Consider the following 27,329-nt stretch of genomic DNA (forward strand, 5'->3'; position numbering starts at 1 on the left):
TAAGTTCTGGTCTACCCAATGTAGCAAAAAGAATTTTAAGACCCCTTCCCACCATTTCTTGTAACCGGGATCAGGACCATGTTGTGTTACTCAAGGCAGCCGCTGCAGCTCACAGCACAAGAGGTCTCCAGGATTTTAAACAAAGCTGAATATAATCCTCAATTCAGGTTGCATGGTGGAATAGGACTTAGCTAATTGAGATTGTCCAAATTGTACTTTTTTCTATAGTAAGAAAATTGAGGTAGAATACAAGTGCTATTATTACGGCGATAACTATGGCTTCACAGCTTTCACTGCATATTGAAAGGAACCTTTATACTGTTACTGTGTAACATCCCATACCTGTAATACTTTCACTTTCCCAGGTGTGCTTTCCTGTGTAATATCCTCCTTCGTAGCGTTCTCCATCTCAGATATAAAGACGCTGTCATGGGACACCGCCTTGTTTCCCATATTTCCTCTGGCCCTTTAAAAAATAAATTTGGTAAAAATGAACACCTATTTGGGGGAAATGTATATACAATTACGTTGCACATATGAGTGGAAGTATGAGATCTCCATAACCTCCCGTCACTGCTAAGACACAGCGTCTGACTGGCTGCTGGATCTGCTGAACAAATGATCACTGCTAAATAAACAAAACAGAAGACGATGCTTTGGACATCTGAGGACCACATACAACAATCTTCATCTTCTACATCCAGAAACTGCAACCACTATCTCACTGCACTGCACAATGTGAATCTTGATAGTATTTCTTGCTACTTTCCAGATTATTTTCCCATGGTCCCTTGCCACTCATTCTCAGAACCCTACCTATCGTCGTTACTATCATCATATGGCATCATTTTACATTAAAAAATGCTTCAACCTTCCCTCCCACTTTATCCGTATTGCCACTTTACTACTCCACTTCCGTCTAATTTATAATCATGACCTCACTTTCCAAAATATTGCATTCTAAATCTTACAATCATCACCTCTACTTCTCTGTCATTATGGTTCAAATAGCTGTTGAGAGACCACCAAATTACGCCCGTCCCCATATCCCATGCTCTTCATTCGCATTCTGTGCTCTGCAAATGTCCAGCAAACCTCAAAACATAATCACCTGTCTCCTGACACTTTCATGATACTTTACATGTGACCTATTGAATGTGCACTCTGGGCCTGATTCTTGTGTGGCAATGATGCATTCGCAAAGAAGATATGTTTGCCATGGGTATGGGGATAGAATTGTGGGTTATACAGAGGTGAGTGTCAGTGGCGGGCTGGGCCGGGGGGCAGGGTGCCATGTGCCCCCCGGGCCGCAGCGTCATTCGGGCCACGGGCAGTCTGTGTCACTGTGACACAGACTGCACCGCGTGTGTAGCGCTGACCGAACGGAGTTCGGTCAGAGCTACACAAGTGACAAACACACAGCCGCCAGCACCGGCAGCTGTGTGTTTGTTTTGATCAGCAGCCAATGAGAGTCTGCCAGACTCTCATTAGCTGCTGCTGCTGCGCCCACTGCAGGAGCCGCTCCATCTTCTGGCTCCCGTAGTGGGCAATGGGAGAGGCGTCATAACGTCATATGACGTCTCTCCCATAATGCAGAGCGGCCCGGCCCAGGAAGGACAGACGGAGGAGCGGATGGCGACGGCGGGAGCGGGGATTCAGGTAAGTGTTTTTTGTTTTTTTTTACTACGTGTGTCTACTGGGGGGGGGGGGGGAGGCTGGCACTACAAGGGAGAGACCACTACTGGGGGCACCACAAGGGGGAGACCACTACTGGGGGCACCACAAGGGGGGGGACTACTACTAATGGGGGCAATACAAGGGGGGGGACTACTACTACTGGGGGCACTACAAGGGGGTGGGGGGACTACTGGGGTCACTACAAAGAGGGAACCACTACTGGGGGCACTACAAGAAAGAGGGACTACTACTGGGGGCATTACAAAGGGGGAACCACTACTGGGGGCACTACAAAAGGGAGGGACTACTACTGGGGCACTACAAGAGGGAGACCACTACTGGGGGTACTACAAGGGGGAGATCACTACTGGGGGCACTACAAGGGGAGACCACTACTGGGGATTATAACTGGGGGCACTACAAGGGGAGGACTACTACTACTATGGGCACTACAAGGGGAGGGGACAACTACTAGGGGCACTGCATATGGGGAGAGGACTACTACTAGGGGCACTACATATCTTGTCCATTAGATATAATTATCGGAAATATAGGAGAAACGGCGCACATAGAACAACATATACCATATAAACATTGACTGATGAATCACTGCCAAAGAGATGAATAAAACTCATACAACTTGGCAATAAATGGCTACTTTGTATCAGATATAAGGCAATATTGTGAATCACCAGAAATATTACAGATGAATGTTGCAAATAGGTTACAACATTGATAATCTAAGTTACAACTGCTTATATTGAAGCTGATAAATGGACTATTATTAAGTAGATCAAACCAGGTGATTGATACCAATTTGACTAATTATTCACAATACATAGTACGTGACCCAAGTGTAGTCAGGATTAATTTTTTATGTAGCACTTTTTTCTAACTTTTTCACATACATCTACCCTTTTTTTATATATTAGTTTTTCCTATTAAGATTAATTATTTTTAATGATATTAATAAAGGTTAAATTTTATTTCATGTGGATGCCAAGAAAGAAATACCAAGAATACAATACCAACTTCAAGAATTACATATAAGTGGAGCCAGCTCTTTATATATTTACTCTGATGTGCACCCGACAGTCTCAGTGCGTTTTTTCTTCTTTTTTTTTTTACACTTATGTACATTTCATGAGCAGGGTAGCACCATCCCCACCAATTGTTTCAGCCATATAGAGAAGGAGTATTCTGTTACCAATTGGAATATAATTAAGGGATGTGAGAGATTAACTATATATAACAATATTATGAGAGATTCAGTGCAGAATTTATTTTCTTTTAAAATTTAAATCATAATTGTTGATACAGTGATGCAATCTATGGTGGGTCCTACCTTTTTGAGGGAGGGGGAGTGCCCGTGCTGCAGTAGAGGTCGTGTCTGGAAGGAGATTCCAGACTTCATTCGATTGCACATGCATAAAAAAATCTAACAGGGGAGACAAGCCCAGCTTCAAGGGACTACATCAGCCGCACCCACAGAAGCCAGGTTTCACTGGAGCAATAGAAGCAGAAGTGGCTTCTCATTGGAAGTACTTTCTGCAAATGGCAGTCCAGACTGGCAGACCTGGGGGGAGAAAACACATACCCCTGGGACTGACAGTTTGGCGTGTGACTAGCAGAAAGCATTTCCAATGAGAAACCACTACCAGGGTACAAATTAAGGCACTTATTGAGAATGGTGGTGGATTCTACTGAGGGGCTGCAGCTCTTAGGTAAAATCTGCCACTGATACAAAGTCGTTACTCAAAAATGGCACCAATATATATCTCTTTACATTGTCTCAAAATATCTTTAACCTCAACTCATCTGCTCTGCCAAAGATCTGAACCTCTAATCCAGACTCATGATCTGCTTTCATACCTGTTTTCAGGACACCAAATGGCAAAAACGTATGTGAAATGGTTTACAAATTAATTGGGTAGCCTGTGTTCTGAAGTGATCAATTCAATATACTTTCTTATTAGAAACCTTAAACATTAGAGAACATTAGCATAGCAGTCCTAGGGATTCATTAAACAACTCTGCTAGCCTGACATTGATTTGTTCATGGCTACGGAAGAGGTTATGTCCTCTACAGCAGTGGTCGGGGAACAGGGGTAAATTACCCCACATGGGGTAAAAATGAAATTCTAGAGGGTAATGGACAGACAGCCGGGCATGCATATGAATTATTCTATAATATAGAATGATTGATATGCATGCCCAGCTGTGCCGTAGGGAGGCTCTAAGCCGGACGGCCACTGAGATGATGTTACCAGCGGGTGCCCGGCTCCTTCCCTGCAGCGCCGCGTTAGCCGGAGGCTGGAGTTCTCTTCTGAACTCCATGGAGCTTCCACCTCTCTCCATGCGCACTATGGGAGAGACGTCATGACTTATCGCTCCCATAGTTCAGACGAGCAGCCGGGGCGGACAGGACGGCGGTGGATGCAGGAGCGGGGATTAAGGTAAGTTTTTTTTTTTTTTTTACAAGCGGCACTACAGGGGCATTATATGGGGGCACTACTACAGGGGCACTATTATATGGGGCACAACTACGGGGGCACAACTATATGGGGGCACAACTACAGGGGCACTACTATATGATTTCCTTCCTTTCAAATCAAGGGGTAACATCTGTGTATCTAAATATATTTTGGGGTAAAAGGTAAAAAAGTTCCCTGACCCCTGCTCTACAGATAAGAGGCTTTTAGAGACATCTGGTTCAGCTGGTTGGACTTTAAGGTCTCTGCCACGTTTAAGGATCCCTTACTTTGCCTTCCCCATAGGTGGCACTTAGCACCTTGCTATGTTTCTTGGATTTCAGCCTCCTAGCGCTGACTAACTCCACTGGCTCTCTGGATGGTACTCCTAGGATTCCCATCATATTACCTTACATTTTGGGCCCTTGAACCGTCCCTTTATAATTCATGACAAGTTCATATGGAAAGGAATGTTATATACTCCCATCGTCACTCGCAGACACCCTACCCCTCCCCCCCACCCCTCTCTTTCCTTTGTCTATCTTTCCTTCCCCTTCTGTTATCCAAAAGTTATGTAAAGCATTTCCTCATATTTTGGTATTTGCAGATACAGAAATGTGCTTTGTCAACAATCTTTATTTTTTCCTAAGAACACCCACCCCCTTTTTTGTGATTTTCAGTGGGTTCAGATATACTCTCTGCATAAAAGCACATAAGAATATATTTCCATTATTTACCACTTCCTATAACAGCAGATTTGATTTGTACAATTACAGTAATATCCCAGGCCATGGGGGTGCACCTCTAAGTGTTTCTTACACAGGTTCATCAGCAGGATGAAAGGCAGTTGTTTTGGCCCCAGATGCACTGACATCACTGCTGGACTGGCTGGGTTTTAAGTTGCTCTCTGTGCTTGGAGCTGGGGATTCCTTTCTTTTCTTTTTGACAAATAATTTTTTGAATGCCTGGAATTTAGATTTCTTTTTTCCTGTTGAAAACAGATAAGAGAAAAAAAAAACACAATGTTAGCATACAGCAGAGGTTCCCAAACTCTGCCACTGCAGTCCAGGTTTTAAGGATATCCATGCTTGAGCACAGGTGACTTAATTAATACCTCAGTCAATTTGATTTAACCACCTAGACTGAAAAATGGATATCCCTAAAACATGGTCTCTAATGGGGGAGTTTGGTAAACCTGGCATACAGCGTTGAAATTATATTTGGTTTATTATGGGTTATGGGCACAATCAAAATATAAATAAGCGTATACCATTTTCACCATCAGCGTATACCAGTTTCATTGTTTCAGATTGTTCTCTTTACATTTAGAATAATAATTTGCACAGATAACTAATGCTGGGTACACACTGGCTGATATATTGGCCGCTCAACTGATCGGCCAATATATCGTGCCCCCATCGGCCAGTGTGTACAGACGATATGTATGTGAACAACGTTGTTCACAGACATATCACATTGGCTGTGCTGCACAGCTAATGAACAGATATGTCTGCAGACATAACTGTCCATCGGCAAGTGTGTACGGGCGATCAGCCGATCGCCCCATCACAGTGCAGATGGACAATGACCCGAAGCATACTCCAACAGCAACCAAAGAGTTTTTTAAGGCTAAAAAGTGGAATGTTATGCAATGGCCAAGTCAATCCCCTGACCTGAATCCGATTGAGCATGCATTTCACTTGATGAAGAGAAAACTGAAGGGAAAATGCCCCAAGAACAAGCAGGAACTGAAGACATTTGTAGTAGAGGCCTGGCAAAACATCACCAGGGTTGAAACCCAGCGTCTGGTGATGTCTATTCGTTCCAGACTTCAGGCTGTAATTGCCTGCGAAGGATTTGCAACAAAGTATTAAAAAGTGAAAGTTAGATTTAGGATTGTTTAGTTTGTCCCATTACTTTTGGCCCCTTAAAAAGTGGGAGGCACATATAGAAACCATTGTAATTCTTACACCGTTCACCTGATTTGGATGTAATTACCCTCAAATTAAATCTGAAAGTCTGCAGTTAAAGCACATCTGCAGTTAAAGCACACCATTGTGGTGTTGAATAGAGGCCAAAATATGAAAACTCTGTCAATGTCCCAATATTTATGCACCTGACTGTAGCTCTGGAGCCCCCTATTCTGCTCTACTCTGTATGCACAGGGGACCAGCATATGATTCTAACTGGAAGCCAGTTTAACCATCTAGTTTCACTACTTTAAACAAAAACAAAATGTTTTTTTTTTAAATTATAAAAATAACAACATACAAGATTTTCTACATAAAATACAATAGAAGGACAAAGATCCTATTCAGTTTACACCTTAAACTTTAAGGTGACCTGTGAAAAAAATAAATAAATCAAGAATATATATAAATTGTGGTTTATCTCCACAACAACAGTAGACAAACAAGGCAATTGTCAATGCACTTTTATTCACAGTTGTGTTAGCCCAGCAAAAGAGTTTTCAAACCCCTATTTACTTGCAGGTAAATTGGTCTGGATGGCATGCGGATTGTGCAAATTTGTGAACTGCTGGAGGTTACTTTCTGGCTTATAAAACACTGTGACTAATCAGTGAGACATTGCTTTGAAGTTTAGTAAATGTGTAGACCATAGTTGGGTGTAACACTATAACAGAGTTGCCTGTTCTATCTCAGTGTGGAAACCTTTTAAACAGAATCTGAGACAAAGACAATTTCTGGCCACATTGTAATGTTTGCTTTCCAGAAAATTAGAACTGCAACAATGTAAGTAAGAACACAGAGATCACTTTACAAGATTGATTCTTTGTTAGGAGTGGAGGAGAGAGAGTGAAATTATTCAACTGCAGAAGAGAAGAAGAAAAAAACATTTATACTGCTGTTTCCAAAAACATCTAAAATCTCAAATTTAAATAGCCATGACATACAATTAGTGATTAATGGACTTATTTAACCAAAATGTTGAAAAGTCCCTTCGCTGGAAAAATAGGCTTGTTTTCTCATTGCCGTATAAGCTAATGGGGTTACTGCCCACAAAAATGAGGATTATCCCACCCGCAATAACACTTTTGCATAGGGATGTCGGTATTGCTTTGTTAATGCCATGTCAACATTAACAATAAAAATAAATAAAACTGCAAATGTATTGATTAGATAAATTGTTTTCGCATTCCTTTAAAATAAATAATGTAATTGCCCTGCCCCTCACAAAATAAATTTATTTCTGACAAAGGGGACAGTAGTTAGTTATATCTACCACTGTAATTTATATGATTTTTTTTTAGTTTAGTATGTAATAGTAACGGCAGGTGGGGTAACTGTTCTGTGAGGTCTTGGAAGCTCCCAGACCTGCATCAGTTGTAATCAATTACACTAAAAAGAGACATTAGGTCAGTGTGATCCAGCACATGTCTGACATACACAACAAATGATTTTTCTGTAATGTGATTATTATTATTATCATTTATTTATATGGTGCCACAAGTGTTCCACAGCGCCTCACAAAGTACATAAAGAAATAGGTGACCAGTGACTTACAGAGCAATAGAATACAATACAGGACAAGGACATGGATAATATACATTGCTACATTAGCAACCACATGGATAATATACATAGCTACATTAGCAACCACATGGATAATATACATAGCTACATTAGCAACCATAACACCCACATAAGCAGACGAGCATAAGCAACCAAGTGTTAGGTGCCCTAGTGGTGAGTAAGAAGTAGATGAAAGTAAAGTAGGGAGAAGCACAAGAGGGTAGAGGGCCCTGCTCGTAAGAGCTTACATTCTAAAAGGGAGGACCAGACAAACAGGTGTGACACAGATGGGGTAGAAGGGGAGGATGGAGCATGTAGCAGTGAGTTAGGATGACAGCTTGAAGGCTTTGATGAAGTAGTGGGTCTTGAGAGCCCGTTTGAATGATTGTAAAAAGGTGGAGAGTCTGATGGGGAGAGGAAGAGAGTTCCAAAGGTGGGGAGCAGTGTGGGCAAAATCTTGAAGGCGGGAGTGGGAGGAAGTAATCAGTTGGCATGAAAGGCAACATGCATTAATAGAACGAAGAGGGCAGACAGGAGAGTGAAGGCAGATGAGATCAGAGATGTAAATGGGAGAAGATTGGGTGAGGGCTTTGTAAGCGAGAGTGAGAACCTTAAATTGGGTTCTGAAAGGTAAGGGGAGCCAGTGGAGGGCTTGTGGGAGAGGTGAGGCAGATGTAGAGCTTTTGGAGAGGAAGAGGAGCCGAGCAGCAGCACTGAGGACAGACTGGAGAGGAGAGAGATTGGATTTGGGTACGCCAGATAGGAGGAGGTTACAGTAGTCCAATCTGGAGATGACTAGTGAGTGTATGAGGGTTTTAGTAGCATCCTGGGTGAGATAGGGTCTGATCTTGGAAATGTTTTTGAGATGGAAACGACAGGACTGCATGAGGTTCTAGATATGTGGTTTGAAGGAGAGGGCTGAGTCCAGGATAACTCCAAGACAGTGTACTTTGGGGCTAGATGAGAGAGTTGTGCCACCAATTGATAAAGAAATAGTGGGAAGTGAGGTTATGTGGGAGGGTGGGAAGATGATCAGCCATGTCTTAAACATCTTAAGTTAAAGAAATCGCTGGGACATCCAGGAAGAGATAGTAGAGAGACAGTTGGGGATATGAGTCAGAAGAGAGGGGGAGAGATCAGGGGAGGAAAGGTTAATTTGAGTATCATCAGCATAGAGATGATAATGGAGGTCAAAACAGCTGATGAGTTCACCTAGAGAGGACGTATAGAGGAAGAATAAGAGTGGTCCAAGAACAGAACCTTGGGGAACATCTACTGTAAGAGACTGTGGGGGGGGGGGGGAGGAGTCATGAGAGGAAACAGAGAAGGATCGGTCAGAGAGGTAGGAGGAAGGCCAGAAGAAGATAGTGTCAAGTAGACCAAGGGAGTGAAGGATTTGCAGCAGGAGAGGGTGGTCCACAGTGTCGAAAGCAGCAGAGAAATCAAGGAGAGTGAGTAGAGAGTAGTGGCCTTTGGATTTGGTAGCAAGGAAGTCGCTGACGACTTTTGTGAGAGCAGTTTCAGTGGGGTGGAGAGAACGGAAGCCAGACTGAAAAGGGTCAAGGAGGGAGTGGGAGGAAAGAAAAGTGGTAAGGCGGTTGTAGACAATACGCTCAAGGAGTTTGGAGGCAAAAGGGAGGAGAGAGATGGGTCGGTAGTTAGAGAGAATATTAGGATCAAGGGTAGGTTTTTTAAGAATGGGAGAGACAAGGGCATGCTTTAATGCAGAAGGGACAGTGCTTGATGAGAGGGAGAGGTTAAGGAGGTGGGCAAGATGGGAGCAGGCAGGAGAAAGGTAGCGGAGGAGGCGGGAGGGGATAGGATCAAGGGGGAGGTGGAAGGGAGGAGGACCGGATGAGGGCCATGACTTCCTCTCCAAATACAGGGAAGAAGGATGATAGAGTTGGTATAGTGGATGGGGAGGGGTGATCCGGGAAAGGAGGAGGTGGAGAGCTGGGGGACTGGCTGGATATGATGTCCTGATGTACGGAATCAATTTTAGATGTAAAGTAGGTAGCAAAGTCAAGGGCAAAGATCAAGAAGGAGAGATGAGGAGGGAGTGGGCGGGGGATGGAGTTGAAAGTGGCGAAGAGACGCTGTGGATGAGAGGACTGAGAGATGAGGTTCTTGAAATATGACTGTTTAGAGAGGGAAAGGGCAGCACTGTAGAATGAGAGCATAATTTGAAATGGAGAAAATCTACCTTAGAGCGTGATCTTCTCCATTGTCGCTCAGTGGTTCATGAACACTTTTGCGGGTATCTGGTGCATTTGGAATGCCAGGGTTGAGGAGTGGATCTGCAAGTGTGAGTAGTGATCGCTGGAGCAACAGAGTCCAGAGCAGAAGTAAGGAAGGCATTGTATAAGGAAGCAGCTTGTTCAGGGCAGGAGAGAGAGAGGATAGGGGAGAGAAGTGAGTCAAGCAGGGAAGAAAAGGAAACGGTATTGATAGCCTCAATGTTACGCTTAGTGATGGTGGCTTTTGGAGGTAGAGGAGGGGAAGGAGAGAGGGACAGGTTAAAAGAGAGAAGGTGATGGTCAGAAAGGGGGAATGGGGAATTGGAGTAATCAGAAATATTGCAACAGTGAGTGAAGACCAGATCAAGCAAATGACCACTCACATGGGAGGGTGAGGAGGTCCATTGGGATAGGCCAAATGAAGATGTGAGGGTGAGGAGTTTGGAGGCAGAGGATTCTATGGGGATATCATTTGGAATATTGAAGTCACCTAGGATAATGGAGGGAAGGTCAAAATAGAGAAAGTGTGGGAGCCTGGAAGCAAAGTTGTCAAGGAATTTGGAGTGAGGGCCAGGGGGACAGTAAATGACAGCTACTCGGAGGTGTACTGTTAGAAGAGGCGTATAGCATGAACTTCAAATGTAGAGAATGTAAGGGATGGATCAGAGGGTATGGGTTCGTATGAGTAACTGGGGGATAGAAGGACCCCAACACCACCACCATGGCGACCCCCAGGTCGGGGGTGTGGGAGAAGGGGAGGCCCCCAGAGGAGAGAGCTGCAGGAGAAGTGGTGTCAGAGGGTAAAATCTAGGTTTCAGTAATGGCTAGGAGATTCAGGGAGATGTAGATGAAAAGGTCATGGGCAGGGGCGTAACAAGAGGTATGGGGGCCCCATAGCAAAATTTCCTCGGGGGCCCCCATAGGTCTACCTGTACAGTGCCCCTGTAGTTGTGCTCCTTATGCAATACCCCCTGTAGTAGTTCTCCTTATACAATGCCCCCTGTATTAAAGCCCCTTATGAAGTGCCCCCAGTAGTACCCCATATACATTGCCAATTATGCAGTGCCCTCTGAAATGTCCCCTGATGTCACTTATGCTGTGCCCCTGCTATTGCTCCTTATGGTGAACCTCCGGTAATGTCCCTTATGCTGTGCCCCTGCTATTGCCCCTTATGCTGAGCCTTCCGGTAATGCCCCTTATGCTGAGCCCCCAGGTAATGCCCCTTATGCCTGGCCCCCAGGTAATGCCCCTTATGCTGAGCCTCCGGTAATACCCCTGATGCTGAGCCCCCAGGTAATGCCCCTTATGCTGAGCTCCCAGGTAATGCCCCTTATGCTGAGCCTCCGGTAATGCCCCTTATGCTGAGCCCCCAGGTAATGCCCCTTATGCTGTGCCCCCAGGTAATGCCCCTTATGCTGTGCCCCCAGGTAATGCCCCTTATGCTGTGCCCCCAGGTAATGCCCCTTATGCTGTGCCCCCTCCGCTTTGTAGTACTTACCCGTCTCCACGCATGTCAGCGCTCGCCGCTCCGGTGTCTGTGCATGCCGCTGACAGGATCTAATTAGATCCGGCAGGCTCCTCACATGTCAGGTGATGCGGGTGACGTCATCACGTCACCCGCGCACTGCATCTCTGGAAACACTGGCCTCTGAAGCGATCAGAGGTGTCTTTAGTCTCTGATCGCCTCAGAGATCAGCGTTTCCAGTTACACCAGCTACAGAGGGTGCAGGGGGATGCTTGCTGGGCTGACGGGCCCCCTAAGCCGATGGGCCCCATAGCAAGCGCACCCCCTGCACCCTCTGTAGTTACGCCACTGGTCATGGGTGGGAACCAGTTTATTACAGACTGACCTGGCATTCCAGAGGGCACAGGATAGAGGGACAGAGTTTGTTGGAGAGATGTGATTGAGATTATCAGGGTTGCTATAGTGTGGAGGTGAAATTCATCTGGGGGACCGAGATGAAAAGAGAGTGTAGCAATAGTGCGGGCTCCAGTGCTAGGACGGGAACTTGTAGAAGGTGGGCAGGGAGGGAGATTATTGAGATGTGGATGGAGGTGGGGTGAAGTGACAGAGAGGAGGATGGGTGGAGAGATTAGCAGTGAGGTAGTAGGACTCCTATTGTGTAGTGATTTCCCCGTTTGGATTGCTCAGTGTTTAGAGCATTGTGCCTGTTTCATGTGTATATCTGACATCCGGAACATCCTAGCATAGCACTGCATCATAAAAAGTTATCTGAATGTGGTTGAGAACACTGGTTAGCCTGCTGTAAATGGGTGATTAATGCTCTGCTTTGTCACATGTACTTCTACTGCAATATGTTCAGCAGCCCTGTACACGTCTGTTTTGTTTCTGGCAATGTAACATAAGAGAATAAAATATAGGAGTACGCTTGGGAATAGCATATGGTTATTTACAAGCCAGATGTAGCATTTGAAAGGAGTATATAAACCACATTCTTCTAAGGGAAAGGCTTGTTATAAAGAGCAAGAAATAAACGGAGTAGCTCACAGATGTTATGTGGTGCGTACACATGTTCTGCAGAACAGTGTTTTTTTGGCTTAGTGTGTGTGTCTCCATGTGCTGGTCAAAGTTAGGAGATCAGTTCTGTCATCTGCATTGGATAACTCTTAATAAGGAAGTAGGCTCAACAATTGTTTACATAAGACCAGAAGAACATTAACATTGTAAGACAAGGTCCAAGTCTGAACTCTTATGCTTATTTGTATAACCTCATTCAAGCTCCATGTGCAGATTCCACTGGAGAAGTACAGTGGTCTAGTCAGCCTTGTTCGATCAGGCATAAATAGAAGCACTGCACCCAGACACCTATTAACATTAATATACAGGAACATCAAGTTAACAATATTTGTCATCTATTGCCTTATCATCTAAAAAGGCTCTTTTGTCATACCCCTTTCACATCGCAAAAATAACCCAGATATATTGACGGGTCAAGGTGCAGTGTGAATGTGCCACCAAACAAATTCCCAGGTAAAGCAACCTGGCATTTCAACCCTGCACTCGAGCAGGAATGAACACAAGAACAAGCCAGGTTGAAGTGCAATGTGAACAAGCCCTACCTGGGTTATCCAACCCGGGACTCAGCAAACATCGATAATTGAAAAGTCAATTTTTAAATGACATCCATAGGGTTTTACATGGCTGACCCGGGTCCAGTGTGAACAGGGCCAACCCGGGAATTACCCTGGTCGAAGGTGCAGTTTGAAAGGGGTCTGTCCTGGGACGTAGATGGGTTGGTTCAGTGTTCAAAATCCCGGGTCAGAGCAGAGTTTACGTTGTGAAAGGGGTATCAGTCTCACAGAGGTGTGATAATCCTTTCCAAGCATTATATTGGGTGCATGTTTTAGCTCACGCTAAATATTTGATTCAATTGAGGGAGAGAAGCGACATAGTCAGGTCTGGAAAGGTTTGGAAATCTATCCAAGAGCAGACAAAGCTCTTCAATTCAGAATTGATAAGAATGTAATTAAGTAATTAAGTTTTCTCCTCCATATTCCAAGTGTGCATAAAAAACACATTGATACATGAGAGAGTGCCCTGCATGTGGATGAAACATAAATCTAGTTGACAATGTCGCACAATGTTACATTGAAATTGGGCAGCATAGATGATATAATGGTTAGCATTACTCAGTGCTGTAAGTAGATATTTTGGTGCCATGTGCGAGAAGGATCATTGGTGCCACCCTTGGACAGCCAGGGCATGTTGAGACTTCTAGTCTTGAACACTATACATCACAGTCTGCATGTGGGCACTATACACTCTATACAGTACAGACAGCAGATGGGCACAATCAGTCAAAGTCCATGGACACCTGGTGACAGTAGCCATCACATGAGCCTAAGTTGGCACCCAACATCCGCCCTCACTCCTCCCCTGGAGCGACCACTGGGTATCCTCATCCTCCCTCTCCCCATATAAGTCTGCAATGCACCCAGGGCTCTATTCTGTACAGCAATTGGGTGATGCGAGCTCCTGCAGCCAGCTGCACTCATCTGCCAGCAGCAGATAGTGGGGTGACTTGCAGGGGGTGGGTGAGGATAGAAGGAGGGTGGCAGATAATGGAGACTGTCATGGGGTGGGCAGAGGGATAGTGGGCAGATCATAGAGGTGACTGGCAAGGGGTAGCAGATAGTGGGGTGACTTGCAGGGGGTGGGTGAGGATAGAAGGAGGGTGGCAGATAATGGGGACTGTCATGGGGTGGGCAGAGGGATAGTGGGCAGATCATAGAGGTGACTGGCAAGGGGTGGCAGATAGTGGAGTGACTAGCAGGGGGTGGCAGGGGATAGAAGGATGGTGGCAGATCATAGCCATGAGTAGCAATGGGTGGCATAGTGGGGATGGAAGATAATGGGGGGCTGGCTGGGGTGACAGGAGGTGGTAGATCATAGCGGTGACTGGTAAGGGGTGGCAGATGGTGGGGTTGGCTGATAATGGGGACTGGCTTGGGTGACAAAGAAGGTGGTAGATCATAGTGGTGCAAGGGGTGGCATATGGTGGGGTTGGCAGGGGATAGAAATAGCATGGCAGATAATGGGGTTTCTAGCTGGTGGGGGGCAGCCCCTGGTACTTCGTACCTGGCACAGGGGGCCCCCCCGACAGTCAGGGCAGTAAACACCACATCCATCACTCAAGCAGAGTCAGCTCAAGCCATTTAATACGGAGAAATGCGTTGAAGGCACAGGTGCTATCCTGCTGCTCTGTGTTACACTTGCTCTGACTATTCTGATTGCGCCCCGAATCAATTATCTACATCCGGGACCTTGCCAGCGTGGAACCTTTTGTCCCTTCGGGAACATATCCAGCTCAGCCCGCTCACGCTACTGCTTGCCGTGCTGTCGGCCACCTGCGAGTGAGGTTCCGCCACACAATGGGAGGACCAGCTGGCATTCATATCTGTTGTCAGCGGCAACATCGGTCCCGGTCTCTACCCACAAAGACTACCTATAGAGCAGCACGTCCATCTACTCTTACACTGGATGTGAGTCTGCAGCTCCCCAGTGAGATACTTTATACAGCGCAAGGTATCCGGACCAACTCCCGATAGCCGCTGGCTTACCTACTCTCCACTTTCTGGCATTCATGGACAGAAATTAAGTGTGGACCTTAGATTTTCACTTATTTCTGACTTGTGAGTATATCTCATTTTAATCCAAGTGGACAAGAGTCAGAGACTGTTTTCAAACAACACTGTCATCTTTATACATATTTAACATATTGGAATATTAAGAAAGGCTGACTTTGAGCTATATGCTCCCAGATTGATAAAAGATTCTGCTACTCTGTTTATATTGGAACCCCTCTACAATACAAGGCAACATTGGGTCACTTATATATTCTCAAACACCTTGGAACATCAATTAAATGCCGATTCTAAATATGCTTCCAGATTGCAATGAAAGACTGACATCTTGCCTATTTTGGCTCATTCTGAGTTCCTCTACAAAGTATCTATTAAACCAGTTCAATTGGGTCTCTGAAGGATTTGACTGTTTTTTTTATCATTTATTTTTATTTATGTTCATTTTTATTTATTTTTTATTTTCATTTATATGTATACTATTTATTAATTATTATTATTGATTCACATACTCCCGGGAGTTATAATCAAAATAAGAATAATTTATTGCATAGAAAATTTCATCCACATTGTATATATTTATCTAGTATTTTTGAGCGCCGCTAAGCACGGCACACATTTTCTGTATCACTATTTTTATGTGTGGAGATTGGCATTCTTCATGTGGTTTGTGCTGGTTGGCTGCTAGAGATACCTGATTAATACCAAAGACAGGTGTCTCATCTAACGTAAAGTTATTTGTTCTCCTTTTTTAGAGTCAGCACTGCGCCTGGAGTGGGGAAGGGTCTTAAGGATGCCGACCCCTCACCTCACCGCTAGTTTTCCCCCTCACATAGAGCAGACTCCCTGAACCCTGCCGCACCCTGGTGACAGAAAGTTTACCTGCGCTACTGAGGGCCGCCAGTGTCCTCCTCCTCTGTCCCACTGACTTCTCCATGCCTGTGTCTCCTTTCAGCTGCTGCCCTTCCATCCCCACATTGCGGGCTCCCACCATTGTCTGCCATCCAGTTACCTTGCACTGCCATTGGCCCAGGGAGATGTCTGTCAGAGCCAAGCAGCATGTGGGCCCTTACAATGCCCCAAAAGAAAGGGAGGAGGCAAATCTCTGGACTGCACAGAAGGAGCCAGACGCACTGCTAGTGACATACATTGCAGTGGGCGCCCGGCAACTAGATATTGCAGCGGCAGGAGGGCGTCCTGCTCTCTGTGCAATGGCACCAGCTGCATCGCTCTCGTTATGGCCCCGGGATTACTGCTTCACAGTACTGAGATCAGTGGTTTGATTCCCACCAAAGCCCTAACTGTGTGTAGTTTGTATATTGTCCCCATTTTTGCATTGGTTTCCTCCCACACTACAATTCATATAGGTGAATTGGCTGCCAACAGAAATTAACCCTTGTGTATATGTGTACACATGGTAGGGAACATAGATTGCAAACTCCACTGGGGCAGGGACTGATGTGAATGCCCACATATTCTCTGCAGGGGCGTAGAGAGCCCTGCAGGGCCCAGGTGAAGAGGGGCGTGGATTAATAGCGTGAGGCATGGCCACACACCCTTGAGAAAAGAAACACACACTTCTCCAGCGCCACTTCGCGCTGGGGAGGGGGGCAATGGGAGCAAAGCCAGGGGGGGCGCGATCAGTGTGATCGCTCTCCCCCACAGGCATAGGAGACTGCTGTGGCTGCTACTCAGCAACCACGAGCAGGCTCTCACTGCAGCTGTGTGCTGGGCTGCTGTGAGGGAGGGAGAAAAGGAGGGGGGGGTGGTGCCGGGCCCCTCAGAAAGCCCGGGCCTGGGTAAATAGTATCCGCTCCCCCCTTCTCGGCACCCCTGATTCTCTGTAAAGCGCTGCAGAATATGTACGCGCTATATAAATATCTGGTAATAAATAAAATTGAAATATATGACTGAGAATATAAATTAGTGAATCCGTTTGGCGAACACAATTCACACAATTTTCTGAAGCCTTGAATTCATTTGTTCAACCTTTATTTCAGCAAAATTAAGTAATATAATATAACGAGTTGCCAAAATTTTAAAATAACTTTACTAATTAGTAATCATTTTATGTAATAAACAATTAATATTAGTAATATAAATAATGTCCATATACCTAGAACATACTGTAGGCTATATCTAGCACAGACAATTCCTCTGTGGCAGCAAGCAAAGAATAATTTAAAACTGCAGTCACTGCAGCTGTCATTAGGGGGCAACCCATAATTGCTAAAGCAGTTGCCCCAGTGGAGTGGTTACAGAGTTAGGGGTGGGTAACTTACAATCTACAGAGCTCTGCAAGTTTTGTGGTCCCAGCTAGTACAAGTCTTGACGTCTCTCCCATAGTGCAGAGAGGAGCGGACGGCTGCGGTCACAAGCAGGAGCGGGGTTTCGGGTAAGTTTTTATTTTCTCTGTGTAAGGCGGCACTACTGGGGGCATACTACAAGGTGCACAACTACTGGAGGCACTTGTAATGGGGGCATACTACTGTGGGCACTTCTTTTTTTAAATCTCTTTATTTATTAAAAGGTAGATAACAGGTAAATACAAAAAGAAAAAAAATAATAATATACAGCCATAAAAAAAAGAAACAAAGCAATTATAGAAGCAAAACTACCATATTTTCTTGGTTTTGGTATTGAAAAACTGAACCATAAAAACAATAGCATCTAAAAGATATAATTAAGAGTATAAAATAAGAGAAAATGGATATAACAGGGGGGGGGGGGGGACAACCGGCAGCAGAGTTGAACAAAAAAGAAGGGAAATAAATAGAAGAGGTTCCAAGAATTCAAAAATTAAGGTCAAACTAGACCTGGAAGGGTGGTCCTATTAAAGTAAGAATACCAGGGGTTCCATACTTCATGAAATTTTGCTATTTTGTAATGGAGAAGGGCAGTGATATATTCCATGGAAGCAGTGGACCAGATTCTATTGAGTAATGCAGGCATGGGGGGTGAATATATTTTTTTCCGATTAATTGCAATCAGAATTTTAGCAGCGTTAAATACATGACCACATAGTCTGTTGTAGGGTTTAGGAGTGTCAGGAAATGGTTTACATAGCAAGACATGTAATGGATCTTTAATAGGTGCAGAATTGAAGATATTGCCTAGAAGCAATAAAACTTCATCCCAGTATGTTGAAATCAGTGGACAGTCCCATCATATGTGGAAGTAGGAGCCTTTATGTCCACACTGACGCCAACATAGATCTGATGTCAATGGGTAGATGGAATGAAGTTTTTCAGGAACCATATACTATCTGGTATAAAGTTTGTAAACAGTTTCTTTAAGGTTGGTCTTAATAGATGTCTTAGAGACCACCTGACGACTATCTGACCACTCCTCATCATCTAGATTCCTACCCAGGTTAGTCTCCCATGCTAGTTCAAATGGTTCCTTGAATTCAGTGGGGGACCCAGATAATAGAGAATATAGAATGAAAATAGCTCCTTTACGACCAGGGTTGTAAGTACAGAGTTGCTCAAAGGAGCGGAGTTCCCTGAAGGATCGTGATTTACTGAGGGAACTGATGAAACTAATTATCTGTAAATATGCAAAATAGTAATTCGGTTGCAAGCCATATTTTTCGCACAGTTCCTCAAAAGTGTGAGGGGCAAAATCCCCAACAACATGTAAAACTCTAGTGATACCCACCGCTACCCAGGGGCGCGAGTAAGGACCTACACAACCCAAAGGAAACTGAGGGTGTCTCCAAAGTAGGGATGTGCAGGCTCGCTTCTACTCGGTTCCGTTCGGTTTTTTATACCAAATCTTATTGGCTATCCAAAACTCGTGACAGCTGATACCCAATAAGATTCGGTAAAAAAAACGAACGGAACCGAGTAGAACCGAGCCTGCACATCCCTACTCCAAAGGGGTGTCAAGGGGGATGGATACGAGGCTAAGTCTAATCGTTTATTCACTCTGTCCCAAATACTCAAAGTGGCCTTGACATATGGAACCTTATGCACCGAGGCTGGTCTCCGATGTAGAGGGAACCATGGGAGAAAACCCACCCTCTGGTCCCCAATCAAATTGCTTTCAATATCCACTACTAGGGGCACTTCTAATGGGGGCATACTACAAGGGGCACAACTGCTGGGGGCATTTCTAATGGGGGCATACTACTAGGGGCACTTGTAATGGGGGCATACTACTGGAGGCACTACTACTGGGGGCACTACTACTGGGGGCATTGTGTAAGGGACACCAATGCTGGGGACATTGTGTAAGGGACACTATTGCTGTGGGCATTGTATAAGGGGCACTACTACTGTGAGCATTGTATAAGGGGCATTATTACTGTGGGCTTTGTGTATAAGGGTCACTAATGTGGACATTGTGTAAAAGGGGCACTACTGTGTGTCGTAACATAAATAAGAGACACTACTTTATGGTGTAATGTGAATCAGGGGCCCTATGTGCGGTGTAATGTGAATAAGATTGTGCACTGTGACTCCTAGGGCCGTAGCCCACTTTGTATACAAGTACTGTGACTCTGCTGGCCGTATCCCACTGGGTGGGTGCACTAACTTTCATTTCTGCCACTGCTGTGTGGCAATGTTTCATAGATGTGCTTTATACTGTGGTGTCTGTGTCGCTGCGCCGCTGCTCTGTCGCTTGGTAACCAGTCAGCTCACTGCAACCTTTGGCCAATAATGGTGAAAACTATAATTTAAACTGTGAGGTGGTCTAAATTGACTGTAAATGACTGGAAATTAATGTTATTGAGGTTAATAATACTCTAAAGTGATTAAAAATAGAATTAACAGCGCTCCAGAGAAAGGAATATCTAGGTGTCTCAGTGGTAGCAGCTCGGCAAGTGGGCAGTCCTACCCACGTAATATAATCTAAAACAATCAAGTACTATATCAAGCGCTAACCTCTGAGGATAAGTATTCGTGCATGTAGTGTAATTACATCCAAATACCAGACACGATGGGGGATGAACTCATCCGTTATGAGAGTACACAAATGAACTGCAACTAAGGATGATGGTGTATACCTACTGACTTAATGTTATGATAATCCAAACAATCCTAACAATCCTAAGGACATGCAAAAACGTTAATGTGATTTCAATATATTTATGAATAAAATATCACAGGATTTGTGTGCAAATCTGTATGACTATATGTGGCAGCTGTAGGTAGGGATCAAGTGGTAAGTTATGTCCAGGTAAGTCACTTTTGTAAACTTGGCATGCCCTGTATGATGATGAAGTAGTGTCTATAGAGATGCTGCGTCCCGCGATCTCTATGGGCTGAATGCCTGGTACCAAATATGCCAATAGAGTGAGGATGGTCGGTGGTGTGTCGTTGCCCGGGATGTCTTCGGGCTCGGGGGGACAAACACGGGTCTGACCAGTGTGTCCCGGACCGTGCTGCCCACAGTGTGGATCTGATCGGCTGTGCGCTACTGTGAAAGCGCCGGTCGCTCAGTCCAACCTCGTGGGTGAGCAGAGTCTGGGGAGGAAGCAAACCAGCTCAGGTGTGTGAACCCGACGTTGGATGCCCCCTCCAGTGAGCAGGAACTTACCTGGTCTGACCGCTCGTGAGTCATCCTCACCCCTCCAAGGAAGCCCTCTCTGTTCGGTCCTCTGCTTTGCTGATCCGCTTGCTTCCTGTGGACACTCGGTAATGTTGTTGTTTGTTCAAAACGCTCTGGTTTCCGTCTCTGTGCGCGTTGACGTGTTGGGTCACGTGACCGTAATCCCGATGATTGGTGACTAGGGGAAAAATACTGCCACTGATAGCTTGGTGTGCTGATGTCTCCAGGAATGTCTCAAACTCGTTTCGGCCCATAGAGATCGCTGGACGCCGCATCTCTATAGACACTACTTCATCATCATACAGGGAATGCCAAGTTTACAAAAGTGACTTACCTGGACATAACTTACCACTTGATCCCTACCTACAGCTGCCACATATAGATAGTCATACAGATTTGCACACAAATCCTGTGATATTTTATTAATAAATATATTAGGGATGAGCGGGTTCGGTTCCCTGAGAACCGAACCCACCCGAACTTCGGGGATCCGGGGCGATCCGAGCCCAAGCTCGGATCTCCCTGTCTGCCCCGGATCCCTCTCCCGAGGCAAAACCTCGAGATCTGCTGTCGGATCTCGAGGTTTTGCCTCGAGCGGCCATTTAAAAAAAAATGCCTTTGCCTTTAATGGGCAAAGTGCTGATTGGCTGACAGAGCCGTCTGTCACGGCTCTCAGCCAATCAGCATTATGGTGCTCATTTGCATGTAGCACGGACTCGTGAGATCCGTGCTACATGCATCTGTGTGATTGACAGTGACACAGAGCACAGATGGGTCAGTGAGACCCGTCTGTGCTGCTGTGTATTTCAATGACACAGATGCACGCACGGACCAGGAGATCCGTGCTACTTGCATCTGTGTCATTGACACAGAGCACTAACGGGTCCGTGAGACCCGTCTGTGCTGCTGTGGTAAATAAAAAAAAAAAAACCTGTGTAAAAAGAGAAAAAAATGGCGTCCTCCCCCCCAAAAAAAGAGCAACCAGCCCCGGGCATTAGTGACCCAGTGCTGGGTGTGCTTAAATACAGGGGACAAACGACATAGGGGTCCCCTGTACTTAAACACAACCAGCACCGGGCTAGTCAGAACCAGAGCTGGTTGCCAAAATACGGGGGACAAACGACGTAGGGGTCCCCCGTATTCTGCGCAACCAGCTCTGGGCTCTGATCCGGTCCTGGTTCTGGAAATACAGGGGAAAAAAATGAGTAGGGTTCCCCTGTATGTTCCAGAACCAGCACTGGACTTTTTCTAGCGGGGGGCTGATGCCACAGCCAGGGGAGCCCTTTCACCGGGCCCCCCAGCCGCAGCATCAGCCCTGACCGCTAGTCAGCCCAGGCCGGGGATCCCTGGAGAGCTGGGGACCCCCCCAATAAAGGGGTCACCCTCTCCAGGGCACCCCAGGCCCAGGCTGATAGCCCGGGGCTATCCCCGCCACCCCTGGTGGCGGTGGGTGGCGGGTTGATTGTGTGGTGTGGTGTAAATAAAGAATATCAAACATTGTCTTTACAAGTAGAACTGCAAGTCCCAGCAAGCCTGCCCCGCATGCTGGTACTTGGAGAACCACAAGTACCAGCATGCAGGGCATTAAGGGCCCACTAGTACCTGTAGTTCACCTGTAAAAAAATGTTTAAAAAAAACACAGGACACACACACCGTGACAGTATAAGTTTATTAAACATACATACACACACACACATGTACACATACTCACCTATGTAACCCTGTAGCATCGGTCCACTTGTCCGGTAAAGTATCCATAGGGGACCTGTGAAAAAAAACATACTCACCATCTCCTATGCGAGGTTCTGTCCTCTTCGTTCCAAAGTAGGCATCCCCGGACTTGGCAAAAAAAAAAAACGAAAACGCGATCCACGAACTTAGTACCGTTCTATAGAACGGTACTTCCCGAATGAGAGCTTAGCGGCGGGGTATCACCATGGAAACCCCGCTGCTAAGCGTTCATTGGCTGAGAGAGGCCATCTCCCGTCTCTCTCAGCCAATGAACGGCTCCCTCCATTGTAGTCAATGCTGGGAGCCGCAAGGTTATTAAAGTTTACCCTGCGGTTCCCACCATTGACTACAATGGAGGGAGCCGTTCATTGGCTGAGAGACGGGAGATGACCTCTCTCAGCCAATGAACGCTTAGCAGCGGGGTTTCCATGGTGATACCCCACCGCTAAGCTCTCATTCGGGAAGTACCGTTCTATAGAACGGTACTAAGTTCGTGGATCGCGTTTTCGTTTTTTTTTTTTTGCCAAGTCCGGGGATGCCTACTTTGGAACGAAGAGGACAGAACCTCGCATAGGAGATGGTGAGTATGTTTTTTTTCACAGGTCCCCTAGGGATACTTTACCGGACAAGTGGACCGATGCTACAGGTTACATAGGTGAGTATGTGTACATGTGTGTGTGTGTGTGTATGTTTAATAAACTTATACTGTCACGGTGTGTGTGTCCTGTGTTTTTTTAAACATTTTTTTTACAGGTGAACTACAGGTACTAGTGGGCCCTTAATGCCCTGCATGCTGGTACTTGTGGTTCTCCAAGTACCAGCATGCGGGGCAGGCTAGCTGGGACTTGCAGTTCTACTTGTAAAGACAATGTTTGATATTCTTTATTTACACCACACCACACAATCAACCCGCCACCCACCGCCACCAGGGGTGGCGGGGATAGCCCCGGGCTATCAGCCTGGGCCTGGGGTGCCCTGGAGAGGGTGACCCCTTTATTGGGGGGGTCCCCAGCTCTCCAGGGATCCCCGGCCTGGGCTGACTAGCGGTCAGGGTTGATGCTGCGGCTGGGGGGCCCGGTGAAAGGGCTCCCCTGGCTGTGGCATCAGCCCCCCGCTAGAAAAAGTCCAGTGCTGGTTCTGGAACATACAGGGGAACCCTACTCATTTTTTGTCCCCTATATTTCCAGAACCAGGACCGGATCAGAGCCCAGAGCTGGTTGCGCAGAATACAGGGGACCCCTACGTCGTTTGTCCCCCGTATTTTGGCAACCAGCGCTGGTTCTGACTAGCCCGGTGCTGGTTGTGCTTAAGTACAGGGGACCCCTACGTCGTTTGTCCCCTGTATTTAAGCACACCCAGCACTGGGTTACTAATGCCCGGGGCTGGTTGCTCTTTTTTGGGGGGGTGCACGCCATTTTTTTCTTTTTTTACACAGGTTTTTTTTTTTTTTTTTTACCACAGCAGCACAGACGGGTCTCACGGACCTGTCATTGCTCTGTGCCAATCACACAGATGCATGTAGCACGGATCTCCCGGGTTCGTGCTACATGCAAATGGGCACCATAACGCTGATTGGCTTCCTGTCTGCCACTGCAGTGCCACTCCTAGATGGGCCACGTGTTTGTGCCGCCCCCTTGTGTCGCTTAGCATAGTCATCCAGCTTCCTCGGTACAACCTTTTGGCCTAAAAACAATATTGTGAGGTGTGAGGTGTTCAGAATAGAGTGGAAATGAGTGGAAATTAATGTTATTGGGGTTATTAATAGCGTAGGAACAAAAAAAGGCCCATTTATGTGATTTTAGCGGGTTTTTTTTATTTTTTAAGAAAAAATCCAGATCCAAAACACAAAACCCAGAACCCAAAACACGGAAGGGTGGTTTTGGCAAAACCAATCCAGATCCAAAACACGAAGAAAGATCCAGATCCAAAACCAAAACACGAAAAGTGTCCGGTGCACACCCCTAAAATATATTGAAATCACATTAAAGTTTTGCATGTCCTTAGGATTGTTAGGATTATCATAACATTAAGTCAGTAGGTATACACCATCATCCTTAGTTGCAGTTCATTTGTGTACTCTCATAACGGATGAGTTCATCTCCCATCGTGTCTGGTATTTGGATGTAATTACACTACTCAGAGGTTAGCGCTTGACATAGTACTTGATTATTTTAGTTAATACTCTAGGAAGAAAAAAAAACTATTTATGTGATTTTAGCTTTTTTTTGTAAATTTTTGTAAAAAAAAATCCAAATCCAAAAGGCAGTCACCGCAGTTTGGAAAATCCAAATCCGGCAAAAATGGTCCGGCGCACATCCCTACTTATAACAACTATAAATTGTCACAAAAAGAAGGCAAAATTAAATGGTAATAACCCAGACAGTGCATACTAGAAGTAGTTGCTGTACTTGCACCTGCAGCACAAAGTCATGAAAATGTACAAGCAGCAGCACAGAAGTGCCTGTCCATATGCACTGTGTAAGTAGGGGCTCTGTGACATGCTTATGCATCCCATCCAAGCTTCCTTTGGTGGTGCTGTGTACCTTAATTTCCACCAAAGCCCATGGGTTTGTGTAGAAAAATGCTAGTATTTGAGAGGAGCAGAAATTAGATCTATAGGGGGAAAGTGGGCAGAGTGTGGGCCTTTCTTGATAGGATTGCACAAAGTTTTACAGAGCAGAGCAAAAATTAGATTTCATTTGTGGTACAATATTACGGATAGCAGATAAAATATAATAATAAACCCTTTACTTTTAAAAGGTACCAAAAAGTTCCCACTGCGCCATACAGAGAATATACATTGTAACAGCGAAATGTGACATATAATAGGTATAGCAAATGCAAGTAGATATATCTTTAGTACAACAGAGCAATAAAACAGACTAGGGGCCATATCCAATTAGCCGCGATAAGTCGCATTTCTGCCAAAAAATTTCACCGGTGCTAACTTTTCGCACAAAATGCGTGTCCTATTAGCTGCGGATTTTCGCACATGCGAATTCTTCATAGTCAAAAGCTGCAAAAAGTTCTCACCTTCTTAGAACAGGTGAAAAGTTGTGCAAAACCCCTATTTTTGGCTAAAAATTTCAGGAGTTGGTTCAGAACCCCTTGGACACCCCTCTTAATTGTTAATTAGGCAAAAATATTTGAATTAGCTTAATTTGGCCAATAATTACGTCATTTTTGGTGTGAAAAAGTAAAAAAAAAAAAGTGTTGGAAAATGGGTTTAAAGTAGTGGGATTGTTATTTTGGGGTGGTCTGTGGACTGGACAGGTGTTTTTAGGATTGCAGGTGCAGATGACAGGTGTATTTTTAAAAAAAATTAAAAATGCAGTTTTATGACACAAAAAATGTAACTACAGCATTTCATTTTTCAAAACATTGTAACTATAATTTTTTCACTGTTACCGAAAAATACATATAACAGCCATTTGACACAATTCAAGAACCCGGACAAGATAGAATAGGAACCCAGCGCCAATGAACAGAGGGATCAAACAATAGTTCAGCAGTCAAATAAGGTTATGTCAACCTTAATGAATAGAATAGAGCAAGAAAAAGAATGCGGGTGCGGGTTAGACTGTCGCCGCTTTCTATGTACTGATTGGTCAACCAAGCGGCTATAGACTATCCCCCACCCCCACGTGCTCCTTGTTTTATTCTTTATTATTTTTATTCTTTTTTCATTTGTTTGTTTACAAGTGAGCTATTAATTGCTCTGATGTCATATTGATATTTGTTTACATGTATATATGTTGTTCATGGATATACATATGTGTCCTTATGTGTTCACATATGCGTTCATATATGAGTATCTAGGTTTATAGTTTATTTAGGCATCAACATGGATGTAACATATTTACTACAGTGGTATACATTCACCGGATGGTCTCAACGAAGCACTTGAATTTTATGATTAATACATGCGGGTGCGGGTTGGACTGTCGCCGCTTTCTAAGTACTGACTGGTCAACCAAGCGGCTATAGCCTATCCCCCAAACCCACGTGCCCTTTGTTTTATTTTATTATTATTTTTTTGTTTGTTTATTTATAAGTGAGCTACTATTTGCTCTGATGTCATATTGATATTTGTTTACATTTATATATGGTGTTTTTTTTTCATGTGCATGCATGTGTGTCCTTATGTGTTTACATATGCGTTCATATATGTGTATTTAGGTTTATGGTTTATTTAGGCATCAACGTGGATGTAACATATTTACTACAGTGGTATACATCCACGTTTTAGATGAATGTATGGGGTTGATTTGTACATTGGATTTCGACCGATCCCTATGATAGGCTAGGTCGGTGACTATATGCACATCTCATACACATATATTTTTCTTTTTTCCTTATTACTTATTTTTTCCTAATTATGCATTTTTTGATATCCCTTTGAGGATCTCTATCTTCTCTCGTCAAGTAAACTTTTAATTGTATTAAGATTTATTCTATTTATTTATTAGTTAATTAATTATATTAACCTCGATTGTTTTGCATTTTATCTGTAGTTATATATATTTATAAGTAATACCCAGGTCTTTCAAGTTATATTTATACCGAGACATCAGACCAACTATGATGAGCATATATTTATATTATTTATATTATATTTTATTACTTTATTTATTGATATAATTTTATTTTGTTATTGTTATTTTATTCACTACTATTATTATTTCTATATAAATTGACTGTACTAATAATGTTCCGTTTATATTAATTACTGGTGTAACAGGATTGTTTATGGGTTGATCTGTGGCTTAATGGTTTAGCTTTACCCAGCTCTCTATAGATGGTTAATAATTGCAGCATAAGATCCATTGCAAGTAATTACAAACCTGTTGAATTAAACTCCTAATGAGTCACTATGGGTTAAGCCGACCAGATTGAGCTAATTAGCCAATCAATTTCATTTTAGGGTTATTTATACCTAATAACGGAGAACATTTTGGCTTGAAAAAGGCTACAGCAGTAGCCGAAACGCGTTGTCGTTCCCCTCTAGGAGCCTGGAGACC

At 44.6% G+C, this 27,329-nt stretch overlaps 1 protein-coding gene across 3 annotated transcripts in view; it reads right to left on the reverse strand.

Moving 5' to 3' along the window:
• The window catches only part of KIAA1210 (KIAA1210 ortholog), a 151,303-nt gene that overhangs the window by 44,601 nt on the left and 79,373 nt on the right, over nt 1-27,329 (reverse strand). For all 3 annotated transcript variants that reach the window (XM_088482807.1, XM_088482808.1, XM_088482809.1), the window contains exons 3-4: nt 4,968-5,136; nt 343-466 (exon numbers count right to left, since the gene is read on the reverse strand). In XM_088482807.1, the coding sequence (XP_088338933.1) occupies nt 343-466; nt 4,968-5,136 (293 nt within the window). The remainder of the gene's footprint in view (nt 1-342; nt 467-4,967; nt 5,137-27,329) is intronic.

The sequence above is a fragment of the Taudactylus pleione genome, unplaced genomic scaffold (assembly GCF_031769625.1).
Source record: "Taudactylus pleione unplaced genomic scaffold, aTauple2 ptg000296l, whole genome shotgun sequence".
Taxonomy (NCBI): Eukaryota; Metazoa; Chordata; class Amphibia; order Anura; family Myobatrachidae; genus Taudactylus; species Taudactylus pleione.